This window comes from Camelus bactrianus, chromosome 35 (genome assembly GCF_048773025.1).
Source record: "Camelus bactrianus isolate YW-2024 breed Bactrian camel chromosome 35, ASM4877302v1, whole genome shotgun sequence".
In the NCBI taxonomy this organism is placed as follows: domain Eukaryota; kingdom Metazoa; phylum Chordata; class Mammalia; order Artiodactyla; family Camelidae; genus Camelus; species Camelus bactrianus.
In genome coordinates this window covers 13,246,243-13,259,231 of record NC_133573.1, presented here as the reverse complement: position 1 = coordinate 13,259,231, position 12,989 = coordinate 13,246,243, and the positions used below count along the sequence as shown (strand labels likewise).

At 42.8% G+C, this 12,989-nt stretch overlaps 1 protein-coding gene and 1 non-coding gene across 23 annotated transcripts in view; both read left to right on the top strand.

Annotated features, from left to right (window-relative positions):
* The window catches only part of SVIL (supervillin), a 214,933-nt gene that overhangs the window by 127,816 nt on the left and 74,128 nt on the right, over positions 1–12,989 (top strand). For all 22 annotated transcript variants that reach the window (XM_074358438.1, XM_074358441.1, XM_045519224.2 and 19 more), the window contains 4 exons: positions 1,886–1,974; positions 8,485–8,542; positions 8,658–8,809; positions 11,175–11,850. In XM_074358438.1, the coding sequence (XP_074214539.1) occupies positions 8,535–8,542; positions 8,658–8,809; positions 11,175–11,850 (836 nt within the window). In that variant the 5' untranslated portion in view covers positions 1,886–1,974; positions 8,485–8,534. The remainder of the gene's footprint in view (positions 1–1,885; positions 1,975–8,484; positions 8,543–8,657; positions 8,810–11,174; positions 11,851–12,989) is intronic.
* Positions 6,954–7,095, top strand: LOC123618001 (U4 spliceosomal RNA). Its single transcript, XR_006726341.1, has one exon. It is a non-coding gene; the product is annotated as a U4 spliceosomal RNA (small nuclear RNA).

Here is a 12,989-nt window from a genome sequence, read left to right as displayed (position 1 = left end):
TTCAGTGTCCCAAAGAAAGAACAGAACTTACCAGGCTATTTCCAGCAGTTAAATAATCAACTGGAAGAGCATGCCATCCCTTAATTAGGGGCCCCTTCTGCAGTCATTTAAGTTTTTAGGTTTATTTTAAATCACACCTCTGAATAAAACGCTGGGCGTGACTGTCACTGTGTTATGAGTCACGGTTGAGAACTCAGGGCTCATTCTAAGTTTTTGACCTAAGCGATTGTCTTAGGATCCTCAAGCCATCTGGAGTGTGCTTTGTAAAGACTACTTATTCTCGACTTTTTACTAAATGGTGGGAATATATGGCACTTACATTTGTGAATACAAGCCATTCCACATGTATCAGCAAGAACCGAGATGTCGGATGAGTCTGGTTCTAGGAAAATGGGATGGTATATCCTATTTTGGAGCATCTGTACGTTCCTTGAAGTTTAACTTAATTTTATGTGGGATGTAGATGATTGACATGCCCCCTTACATAGCACGCACAGCCCCTCCCTCAGTCTCCTCTCGGGGCCCTGTGGACATGCACCCCTGCAGGGCAGAGGCACAGAGGACCGTCCCACGGGGACGCTCAGCTTTGCGCTGGAGGTGATTGTATCACTGGGTAAGGTTAGTTTCCTGTTTTCCCAGGTGTGTTTTTCCCCTGCGAGGCAGCAGCTCTGTCTGTCTTGCCCAACTCCAGGCACGTTCCCGTGGGGACCTTGGACTTGAGGGGACCCTGGACTTGAGGGGACCACATCTTGGGGTGAAGATGACTGTAGCTCCAGTGGTGTGTCAGGGTGGCTCGCACCCCCTGATGAGCGCACCTGTGTGCCTTTCTCCCAACTCAGAGTCCTTGAGTCCTGGTGGAGCTTGAAAATTGGCAGTGCTGGAAGTGTTTACATCACCCACAAATCCTGCAGGACAGGCACTTTCGGGGGGTTGGGGGGCCTGGCAAGAGGAAGGAGCCGATTGTTAATCTTGCACCAGCACAGCCATGTGTAGTTCATGCCTCAGAGGGTCTGGTGACGTTCACACACGCCTGGGATGTGCTTCGTGTAGAAGAAACGTACAAAGCAGGTGCTCAGTTCCTTTATTCTTCTCCCCTTTCGTTTCTTTTTTTCTCCCCCCAGACAAGGCTTCATGAACCTTTCAGACCTATTCACCAGACTTTGATTTCTTGTTTATTTGAAGGCATTTGAAACTTTAATTTCAACACTGGAGGAAAGCAGGTAGATTCTCTAGACAAGTGGCTGATTTTCTGAGGAAGACCCTGTAGCACAGAAAGGTTGAGTGATCACTCCACACTTGCACAGCTCTTGGTGGCTCTAGAAGAGGTTGCGGTCTGAACCAAGGCATCCGGCTCCCAGTGTAGCGATGTTTTTACTGCCCTGCCTCCACCACTTGCCGATGCTGCACAAAAAATCATATTAACCTAATCTTAAATAAATGGAAAGACGCTACCAAGATAACACCCCAAAATAAAATGTTTTATTTGTAATCTGTCCACACATATTTAACTATGTGTGAGAGGAGCATGATTTTTATGTTCTGCATCATTTCTCTTCATATTGTATACCTGGATTTAAACTGACGTTAAATTTTTTTTATTTTTATACAATGTTTAATTGTAGTCAATTTATAATGTGTTAATTTCTGGGATACAGCATAGGGTTTCACTGATCACTTTCCATATCCTTTATTATAGGCAATTACAAGGTATTGAGTATAGTTCCCTGTGCTCTACAGTAGGACCTTGTTGTTTATCTATTTTATATATAGTACTTCATATCTACAGATCCCAAACTCCCAATTTATCCTTCCCCACTCCCTTTCCCCACTGATAACCAGAAGTTTGTTTTCTATTTAAACATTTTATTAATGGAGTAACTTTTAGCTTTCAGAAAGAGTTCTTGCTTGAAGACAAAGAGCAGCTTGCCAACCACAGAAGAATTGATGCTCAGCTTTTCACTGCACTTCCTAAAGGTGAGACTTCTTCTAGATGAACAATAATGTAGCCAATATTGAAATCAGAAAAATTAAGAACAATATAAGATACTAGATTCCTTAAGGTTCAACACCGTTTAACTCCGCATATAACAAATTTTAAAACACATAACCTTGTTCATCAATTTCATTAAAAATTTTCTCATAATTGGTCATAAAAATCATAATTTTCACTAATCAAAGATGATTCACTTTATGTATTCACCAGATTTATGTGTCTAATCAAAGTAATCAAGAGATGAAAAAACCTTTACTTGTGTAAAGATGATCATATTAAAATAGAAGTTTTCATTTGGGAATTATGAAGTTGACCAAATCTATTACTCTACTTTTTTTAAAAACAGCTTCGTTGAGATCTAACTCCTGTACCATACAGTTCATCCATTTAAAGTCTACAGTTCACTGGCTTTCAGTGGATTCACAGAGTTGTGCACCCACCACCAGAGTCAATTTTAGAGCATTTTCTTTATTCCAAAAGAAACCCCACACTTCTTAGCCACCACCTCTCTTCTTTATTCCTCTAGGTTTGTAATGACTTATTTTATAAGCTCTGGTCTTTATATTAGTGGCTGCCATCCAAGAGTAAAAGTGAAATTGCATTACTCCTATGGGAAGGAAGCTCAGAATTCAGAATATTCTGGATCTGAGCTCTCAAATGCAGGTGGGGAGAAAGCCGTCCTTCGCAGTCCCCAGGGCACTTTTATTTCTTTGGAAGATTCTACTGTACTCAGGTTTAGGGGACTGAGCTCAACAATAGCTTTACCAGAAGGCCTGTTCTCGGAACTAATTGAAGAAACCACGTTTCCCAGGAAAGCACTAGCAGAGCAAATCATCCCGAGGATTGGGATTATGTATTATTACAAAGCATATGAGGCCGTTAAATAATTTTATAAAGTATTATAGCCCTGATGTCAAATCCCCTTAAATTGCTTTACTTGGAAAATGACCAGGCAATTCCCATCAGAAATAACTGAAGGAACGGACTTACAGAATCCAAATTGCTCAGACCAGGGCAGCAGCCTAAAATCGCAGGTGTAACGGGGGAATTTAGTATCCGTAAAAGCCTCATGTCCGTGACAGCAAAGAAGAAAATTTATTCCAGTGGAAGTTAGATCAACTGCGCTTGTTTCTCTCTGGATTTATGGTGGCTAGCATCACTATGTTCTGAACCATGGATCAGTTGTCTACGTACGATGCAACATACAATCAATTGAATTACGGCTCTTGAATCTTATTTTTAAAAATTCTTATTCCTTGCTTTTAGGAAGCAGACACTGAAGAATTTAGAGGTCCAAGGGGCATCAGGCTGCCACTCTCTTAAATGGTTCAGAAAAATGAATATGTAAATATGTGCACTTGTATGCATGTGCCAGTACACAGAAATACACGTAGGGAGAGAGAAAAAGGGGGTAAAAATAAATCAAGTGTAATAGCAAGCATTAACATATGACAGATGTCTTAATTTTTCTCTGAGTCTGAAATTATATGAAAATTTTAAAGGAGGAATCCTTTCGGTAGGTCATAAACACTGATAAACTATATTCAATGCTGTCAGTCAGAAGATAACGGTGAGAGAATAGTAGGTGGTCTCTATAAGTGAGGCGTGGAGTGACAATGTGTTTCCACAGTAGGAATGGCTTCAAGGATTTCTTAGTACTAGCTTTTTTTTGTTTTTCCAGTGCTTTACAATAAACCTGGCCAAAATTCAGTGGGGGGTACCAATAAGGACAAGTGCCCATACAAAGGTTTTTTTTTTCTTTCTTGAAAGGAATAAAAAAAAGTACACACACACACATTATTTGTCCAAGTAATACATTCTCTTTTCTGCAACCAAAGTGTTTTCCCACAGAGTAGATATACTAGAGTAATTCTGTTATATGTTTGTTTTACTGATTTTACTTTTGAACTGTGGACTTGGGGAAGGGAAACCAAACTCAACGATGCCTATGACTTCTTTCTGTCCTTCCACATCATTTCTTCTCCCTCTTATCTCATGTCTGTGGGAATGAGACTGGTCCTGGGAATTAAAAGACTTTATTTGTTCAAAAGAGTAGACTGAGAGGAAGCTTTTCTGCTGGAGGGGTTTTTTATTTTCCTAACAGATTCACTGTAGATTTCCACAAAGAATTAATAAGCTCATGGATACATTTAAAGCTGAGTTTGATCTGTGATCTCATTTCATTCCTCAGTAAATGATCAGAGAGGACGATAAGGTTATAAGCCTCGAAATAGTTTTGAGTTTGAATGCAGGCTTGATTGAAGAGGCAGTGGTGCTGGGCTAGTGGTGTCCACCGTCACCGGAGCCTAGGGTGTGGGTGGACATCTGCTGCCCAGCCTGCCTGTTCGCTCTCTCCATGCTTCTCTGTACTGGGCTTCACCCAGGACAGTCCCATACCTAAGGGGGGCTTTGCAAACATGCGGGAGGACCCGGGACTGATTTGGCTTTTAAGAGGGGAGCCAGGGAGACAGTATCCTACAGTAGAGGGCTCACAACCTAGAAATTTCCTCTCGAAAACACCCCTGGCGTGATCTGTGATCTGTTCCAGAGCCAGCCCCCTGAGTCTGTGACCCTGAGGGGGGCACACCTGTTTGTCTGCTGAATGCTGTCCTTTCTAAGACCCTGTATCTCCGGCAGTGGCTTGCTAGCAGATGATGACAGTGTTTGTTGGTGGGTTTTCCAGCCTGTTTTGTCCAGAAAGGGACACCTGCCCTTTCCCTCTCTTTCACTGCCCCAGACTTCTTGGGGTTCAGGTTCTGTGAAGAACTACATTCTGACCTTCCACCCACCCCCTTCCCATATTGTCTTAGTCCTTATAGAACATTGGAGCAGGAAAGTAAGGGCAGTCAGGAAAAAGATGCTTTGGTTGTGGGCGGGACGTTCACACAGTCTCCCGTTGAGTTGATTTTTCCTTCCAGATTCTGGGAAATAAAGAATGTCAGGAGGGAGCTGGTTGCTTCCCTTTTTCACTGTACTGTTGGATTTTTAAAAAATGTCTTTTGTTGCGTAACTTTTATAGAAAATTTTAAAAATTAAAAATGTAATGAAATGCAAATGTTGTTCAGTCTCAAATTAGGACAAAAAAATATACTTAATTTTTCCCAGGGGACGTTACATGCCACACTGGGTACATTACATAAATATATTTTATTCTTGCTCTGTCTTAGTCCATTCAGGCCGTTGTGACAACACACTGTACGCTGAGTGGCTTAGAAACAGCAGAAAAGTATTGCTCACTGTTCTGGAGGCCAGAAGCCCAAGGTCAGGGTCACAGCATGATCAGGTTCTGGTGAGGGCCCTCTTAGGGTTGCAAACTGCCAAGTTCTCCTGGCATCCTTACGTGGTGGGAGGGGCTCAGGGCTCTGTGGGCCTCTATAGAAGGGTACCAGTCCCATTCATGAGGGCCTCAACACCTCCCAAAGGCCCCACCTCCTAACACCATCACTTAGGGGGTTAGGATTTCAACATATGAATTTAGGGGGGGAGGGGACATACACATTCAGGCCATAACATACCTAGTGGAAATAATTTGGGAGGGGTCTAAAAGGCCACGTGTCATTATGCTACTGAAGACCCTATCATAGACTCGATTTCTCAGGTATGGGTTTGGGACATGGATTTAAGAAAAATCTTTCAAGGGGAGGGTACTGCTCAGAGGTAGAGCGCATGGTTAGAATGCACAAGGTCCTGGGTTCAATCCCCAGTATCTCTGTTAAAAATAAACAAGTAAATAAATAAATAAATAAATAAATAAATAAACCAAAGTACCTCCCCACCCCCCTAAAATAGAAATGTTTCAGAGCACTTGGAATTTGGTCTCCACAGCTTTGGGGGCAGGTTTTTGTTTTTTTTTTTTTTTACTTTTTTTTAATTGAAGTACAGTCAGTTTACAATGTTGTGTCAATTTCTGGTGTACAGCACAGTACACAGTCATACATGAACATACATATATTCGTTTTCATATTCTTTTTCACCGTGAGCTACAAGATAGCAAATATAGTTCCCTGTGCTGTACAGTATAAACTTGTATCTGCAAATCTCAAACTCCCAATTTATCCCTTCCCCACACCCTTTCCCCCTGGTAACCATAAGTCTGTTTTCAATGTCTGTGAATCTGTTTCTGTTTTATAAATATGTTCATCTTATTTTTAGATTCCACATATGAGTGATATCGTATGGTATTTCTCTTTCTCTTTCTGGCTTACTTCACTTAGAATGACATTCTCCAGGGCCGTGCATGTTGCTGCAAATGGCATTATTTTATTATTTTTTATGGTCAATTAGTATTCCATTGTATAAATATACCACATCTTCTTTATCCAGTCATCTGTCAGTGGGCATTTAGGTTGTTTCCGTGTCTTGGTTATTGTAAATAGTGCTGCTATGAATACTGGGGTGCCGGTGTCTTTTTGGATTAAGGTTCACACTAGATATATGCCCAGGAGTGGGGTTGCTGGATCATATGGTAAGTCTATTTTTAGTCTTTTGAAGAATCTCCTTGCTGTTTTCCACAATGGCTGCACCAAAGTACATTCCCACCAGCAGTGTAGGAGGGTTTGGGGCAGTTCTATACAAAATACAGCTCCATTCTCCTCTTTGGAGCTTAAATCATTAAATCATTAATTGACTCATCCTGGAAAATATTTTCCAAATATGTGCTACCAGCCATTAAAGTTCTGTCACCGTAATCTCGCTAGGGCTAATTTGTTAACTGGGGAGCTGCTGTCAGCCACGCTTCCTCCAAAGGCAGGATGCACCTTCATCATTGTACCCTTGGCTTTGACCCAGGAACGTGATTGTGAGTGTGAGCAACCACATCTCTCTGCACCAGGTACTCTGGTCGCAGGGAGGCCAGTTGAGAGGGAGACACTTGATGGCCACTATCTTTAACAGGAGTCGATCCAGCTAAACTGTTAAGGTGGCTGTCATTTTAAAATAAGTAAGTTAAAAACATGGCCAGAGCTTTGCAAAGTGTCAGTACTGTCACCAGTGAGGTTTCTCCAAGGCATGATTATTGATTTTGGAAAACTTTTCCCAATACCCCTGCCATGATGACTTGAAATATAGTCGGCATTGGCAATTTTTGACAGTCTCTGTAGAGATGGAATTTTTTAAAAAGCCGTATTTGGGATCTCTGAACACATCAAAGGGCAATATAAAATCGTGTGTGTGTGCACGCACGCATGTGTAGTGTTTTTCCCTTTTTTTAATTGAAGTAGACTTGATTTACGATGTTGTGTTAATTGCAGGTGTACAGCATAGTGATTCAGTTATACGTGCATATATATACACGTATTCTTTTTCATTTCAAGTTGCTACAAGCCATTGCATAGAGTTCCCTGTGCTGCACAGGAGGACCTTGTTTATTCTGTACAAAGTAGTTTGTATCTGCCAATCCCAAGCATGTGTGGTTTTGACCCATTACTAAAAATGACCATTTAAAAAAATAAAACGGAAATTGAAGCAGTTGAAAATTAAATTCCATGCATTCATCCCCTCTCCTTTGAGTTTCTTCTTTGACTCAGCATTTGAAATGTTTCGTGGGCCCCCGGGCTGTCACAGCCCGCCCCTCTTCCCGGGTCCTCAGTGGGAACCACTCGAATGAGCCCTTGTGAATTCACATAATTGAGGAGGAGGTGAGAAGAGCGACCTTTGCTCTCTACCAACTGTGACCACGACTCCAAAGAAACAATTGTTTGGCATCTGAGTAATATCCTTGTAGTCAGTGTCACATGAGACCCTCCCAACATCAGCGAAACATTTCTCTGGTCTTGCAGTGTCATCAGGAGAGTAAGGGATGGTAACGTTATCCATCATCCACCTAAATTTTAGCTGGGAAACAGGTGTTAACATTTCCTTCCAGTGGAAGCCTGTAAGGGGAGGCAGAGGAACTATGTTCCTGTAAAGCGCACGTGATCGAGGTGTGTACGTTACCTACCATTAGAAACACAGTCAGGTAGTTACAGAGGTTTACAGGGTCAGGGATGGGTGAGGTCGGAGTGGGGTGAGTCCTGGTTGGGATAGTTTGCTGATGGGCATACGAGGTTCATAATACTTTCCTCTCTACTTTTGCAAATGTCTGAAGTTTTGCATGATGGAAAACTTAAAATACTTTGTGAAATCCAATAAAAGTTAAAAATAGTGAGGCTACTGCTCGCTGGAGAGCTTTTACTAGTGAGGCTTCCTCTAACAACCCGGATGAGATAAAACTCCCTCCTGTTACTCCGTCCTTTATTCTCATGGTCTTACTTCTTGGACCAACATGTGATGCCTTTGTGTGTGTGCGTGTGTGTACACACTCACTTGGCATCTGCCTCCCCTGTTATAAGACAGTCTGTGGGAAAGCAGGAGTGGTGTCAGCTTTGTCCATCACTTATTGCGCGGGAGCCACAGACAGAAATATGAGTTCAGTAAGTGTGTGTCGCATGAACGACTGAAATGAATGCATGAAGACTCAACCCTAGACTTTGTTCCCTTTTGTTTTATTTCAGTTGCAGAATTAAGAAAAATCTTTGAGCCAAAGAGGAAAGAAGTTTTAGAAATGAAAAGGTAAGATGTCTGTTACACCTGATTCGGAAGCAGGAGGGCTGGGCCAAGCCGCGTGCGGTGTTCCCTTAGGACCCGTGTCCCTCGCTCACCACGCCTCTGTCGGTGTCTCGCACAGAAAAGAAAGAATCGCCAGGCGCTTAGAAGGAATCGAGACCGACACCCAGCCCATCCTCTTGCAGAGCTGCACCGGGTTAGTGACTCACCGCCTGCTGGAGGAAGACACCCCCAGATACACGCGTGCCACGGACCCGGCCAGCCCGCGCATCGGTGAGCGCAGCCTGCTGGCCCCTCGGACTTTTAGATCTAGCACTGTTGGCAAGTGAGATATTCCCCAAAGAGTGAATGGTGTAGGTGTCATTTTTATTAAATGTGTATATTTGTTAAAAACCAGCACTCCCAGCCCTGGGCGGCTCCTGGGTGTGGTCCTCCAGTGTCACAGCGTGAGGAGTGATCCCGCTTTGGGGCACCTGATGATCAGTCCTTTCTCCCCCTTAGCCTGGGACCCTTCAAGGCGGGAACTCTGTCTCTCTCTTGGTACCGTCGGGGCCCCAGCTGTCAGACATCCTCAGGTTTGTTTGGTAAAAGGCTGACTGAGACATATGTCTCTTATAATAGGTTTAAAAGGAGAGCCCAGACGCCCGGCACAGGGCTCGGCAGAGAGCGTGAAGAGCAGAGCTGGACCTTGAATGTTGAGGGTTCCTACTCTCATGTGAATGCAGCAGACACCCTGTTGAAATTATTGTAATATATGTAATTTTTAATGCATTGGGTATTCATTTCATATTAAACAGCATGTCACACGTGACAGCTTTTCCTTGATTCCTCAGTCATTGGTATGGGCTCCAATAGTCAAGGGGACCTTGGGAGAGGATGGCACATCTGGCTGGTCCTCCGGCCCTGTTCCTGGCCCTGCAGCTCTCTGCTGCCGCTTCTAATAGTCAGTGTTTTCTTGTTTCTTCCTCAGAGAGGGCTGTTGGTCTCACTGCATGCTGTGATAAGGTCGCCTATCTCTAGAGTTTCTCATCTTCAGAAAACTAAAGAACTGAGTTTTTTTTTTAATTGCATACATGAAGAATGAAGAATAAACAGAGTACCAAAATTTATGGCCAGAAGTAAACCCAAGTATATGTAAAACGTTAATCTGTTCATCGTGTGATAATTTAAGCATCGCATGTTAGTAAGAATTATTTCATAATCTGTGAGAGCTGGGGGAGGAGCTGTGTCCCCTCCTCACTACATCTTAGACACAGAAATAAGGTCCAGTTAATCACCTGATCAATTTTAAGAGAATAATTACAAACATGAATACAGAGGTGAATATTTAATTCCAGTTGAACGGACAAGGACTTTCAAAACACAGAAACAGCTGCCGAAATCACTAGTGACCAGATCAGTGACAATTAACATTTGTACTTCAAGGAGAATCTTACACAGACTTCACGAAAAATTAAGGAAGTTTGAAAATATTCATGAAGAAGATAAAGAGCTCATATTCCTGTAAAATTTCAGGCAAGCCAATAAAAATGACACTATGAATCAGTAGAATATAGAACAGTAAGCTTGACCAGAGAAGGAAAGGATAATACAAGTGGCTAATAAGTTGAGAAATGCACATTCCCTTTTTCTAGTAAGAAAGGCAAATTTTAAAATTAATACTCAGTGTTTGTGAGAGAACATACATTGCAGATTCAAGTGTAAATTGATGCAGACTTTATAGAAATTAATTTGATAGTCTGGTGTCTTAAAATGATACATCTATTGATAAAGCAATTCTACTTTCACGCTTCTGTCTATTGTAAGTAGCAAATCAGACTGATTAAAAGTCAGAAGCAACTTAAATGCCCAGAAATACAAGAAGAGTTAAATTAATTATAGAATGCCTGCTGGATGGAATATTATGAAGCCTTAAAACAATGATGTCTTCAAAATAAGATTTCCAGATTTAGGAAAATGCTTTCTATAGAATATTCATGCTATGTCAAACATGAAGTGTTTTATACAGAAAAAAAGAAATCATTTATATAAAAGACTAGAAGGACTATAGAAAAGTTTAGCAAATTATCAGTTTATTTATTACTGGCTATTATCTATTTGTGATTATTGGTGATTTGAGGGTTAACCTTCCTTGCTTTCATTGTAGACATTTTCTACATCAAGCGTGGGTAGTATAATCAGAAAAAGCCACTTCTGGTAAAAAACAAAAAACCCAGCTGCTGCCTCGTGGAAATTGACATGAGCCATTATTGTTATGGTTACTATCAGATCCCAGGAAACCGCAATCCGTCATTTGTCAGATTGTAGCAGTTCAAATATCTGTTATCTCTTTTAGAGGACTCTGAACCCGTCCTCTGGCCTCACACGTGAAACATTAAAACACGAAAGCAAAAAACAGTAAATAAACAAGGGGAAGTGGTCCTGAGCAAGACTGAGGGCTGTCGGGATTGAGCTTTATGTGAGGCCACACTTGATGTGAGCATCACTGCCTTCCCGTGTTTCACTGCAGCACCCTGGGTAAATCAGCTCTGCCGGATGAGGCGTGGGCCACTCACCGCCCATGGTGTGCAGAATAGAATATACTACATATGTGTCTTTGCTTGAAATCTGCATGTTTGACTTCTGTGATTCCTTGTAGGCCGATCAAATGAAGAGGAAGAAACTTCAGATTCTTCGTTAGAAAAGCAGACTCGATCCAAACACGCCCTGGACCCCCCGGGCGTCCATGGCGACGCCCCCTGTGGTTCAGGGATCATGGACACCCAGAGCCTTGAATCCAAAGCTGAACGAATCGCAAGGTACAAAGCAGAGAGGAGGCGGCAGCTGGCAGAGAAGTATGGGCTCACTCTGGACCCAGAGGTGGACGCCAAGCCTCCATCCCGGTACACCAAGGCCAGGAAGGACCCCGAGGCCATTGAGAAAAGGGGAGGAAAAAGTGACCGATCGGCCGAGTCAAGCAAAGATTTGGGCTCTTCCTACTCCAGGACTGAGATCCCAGGGCTCAGGACCGGTGTAGCCGAGTCCAAGGACTATGCCCTCCACCGGGGTGATGGGGTTTCCGACACAGAGGTGCTGCTCAATGTAGAAAACCAAAGACGAGGTCAAGAGCCCAGTGCCGCTGGGCCGGCCCGAGACCTGCTTCCCCCGGGGGAGAGCTCCTCATCCTTCTCATTCCCTGGGCGAGACAGTGCCCTCAGCGAAGTGCCAAGGTCCCCAAAGCAAATGCACAGCGTGCCCATCCCATCGCCAGGGCAGCCGGCCTCCCCCAGCCCCTCCACTGGTGACCTGCCGCTCCCTGCCGAGGCTCGACCCAGGTAAGCCCGCCTTCCTCCTGCACAGATCCCCGCTGACCCGCAGATGCCCGCGTCGCCTCTGCCACACTGCCGTGTCTGTGATCCGGGGTCCTTGGCATTCCCTGGAGGTCTGCGCTCACCGCAGAAATAACATGATACATGATTTCTTAATTTCCATTCTGTCAAAACAGGTTCTGTGGAAGCAGGGAGCCTCGCGTTCATTTGTCCGTCCTTCCGTTCTTTCTTTTCATTCTTTCTTTCTTTTCTTTCTCTTTCTTTCCTTCTTTCTTTCGATATGTTCTTTTTTTAAAGAATAAACTGAACGGGTATCACGGGGACACGCCTTCATGGAAGCCTCACTTCAGTACCCTTCTTCTGACTGTGGTTCTCAGCTGCCTTTACCAACCATCTTTTTCTTTGTTTCTCTGTGATCATACCCAAGACTTTGGGGTGGTTGTTTTTGTTGCTGTCATTTAAAAAGCACAAAACAGAAGGACATTACTGACACTGTCCAGTGAGTCTCAGTTTAGGGTGTGAAGACTGACTGCAGTGTATGCCGAATTTAACTGCAGCATATAGTTATGTATGTATATTGACACGCTTAGAAAACTGCTGTGTTTAAGAGCACCTGGCTGAAAATCCTAGCCAGTAGGAGAAATCCCTGTGTCATAGGATCAACCTATGGAGAACCAGAAAAGGGGTAAAATCAGAAAGTCAGATGCCAGAAGAGAGTATGTGTTTTTTCCTCAGTTTAAACATCTCAATTTAAATCTAATTTAAATATTTATATCTAATTTAAATATAAATTTGAATTTGATTTGAATATCTAAATTTAACTTAAACTTCAGTTAAATTTAGATATTCAAATCTAATAGGTATGATAACCAGATTTAAAATGCAATTTACTGAAACAGCCTACTTTATGGTTTAGGGTAATCCTCTAGGCAGATTCCTAAGTGCATGTTTCAGTTCAAACGAGCATTAGTTTCGCAGGTGGATTGAGGAGGGATGAGAACCTGAGATCAAGCAAATTTATCCGGGACAGAGAAAGGTGTTGAAAAATATTCCTGTTTATTCCACCCGGGGACAGAGCAGAAGATACGGTCATCTTCACGTGGCAGTAACACATCTAGAACAGATCCTTTTAGTTATTGGAGTTT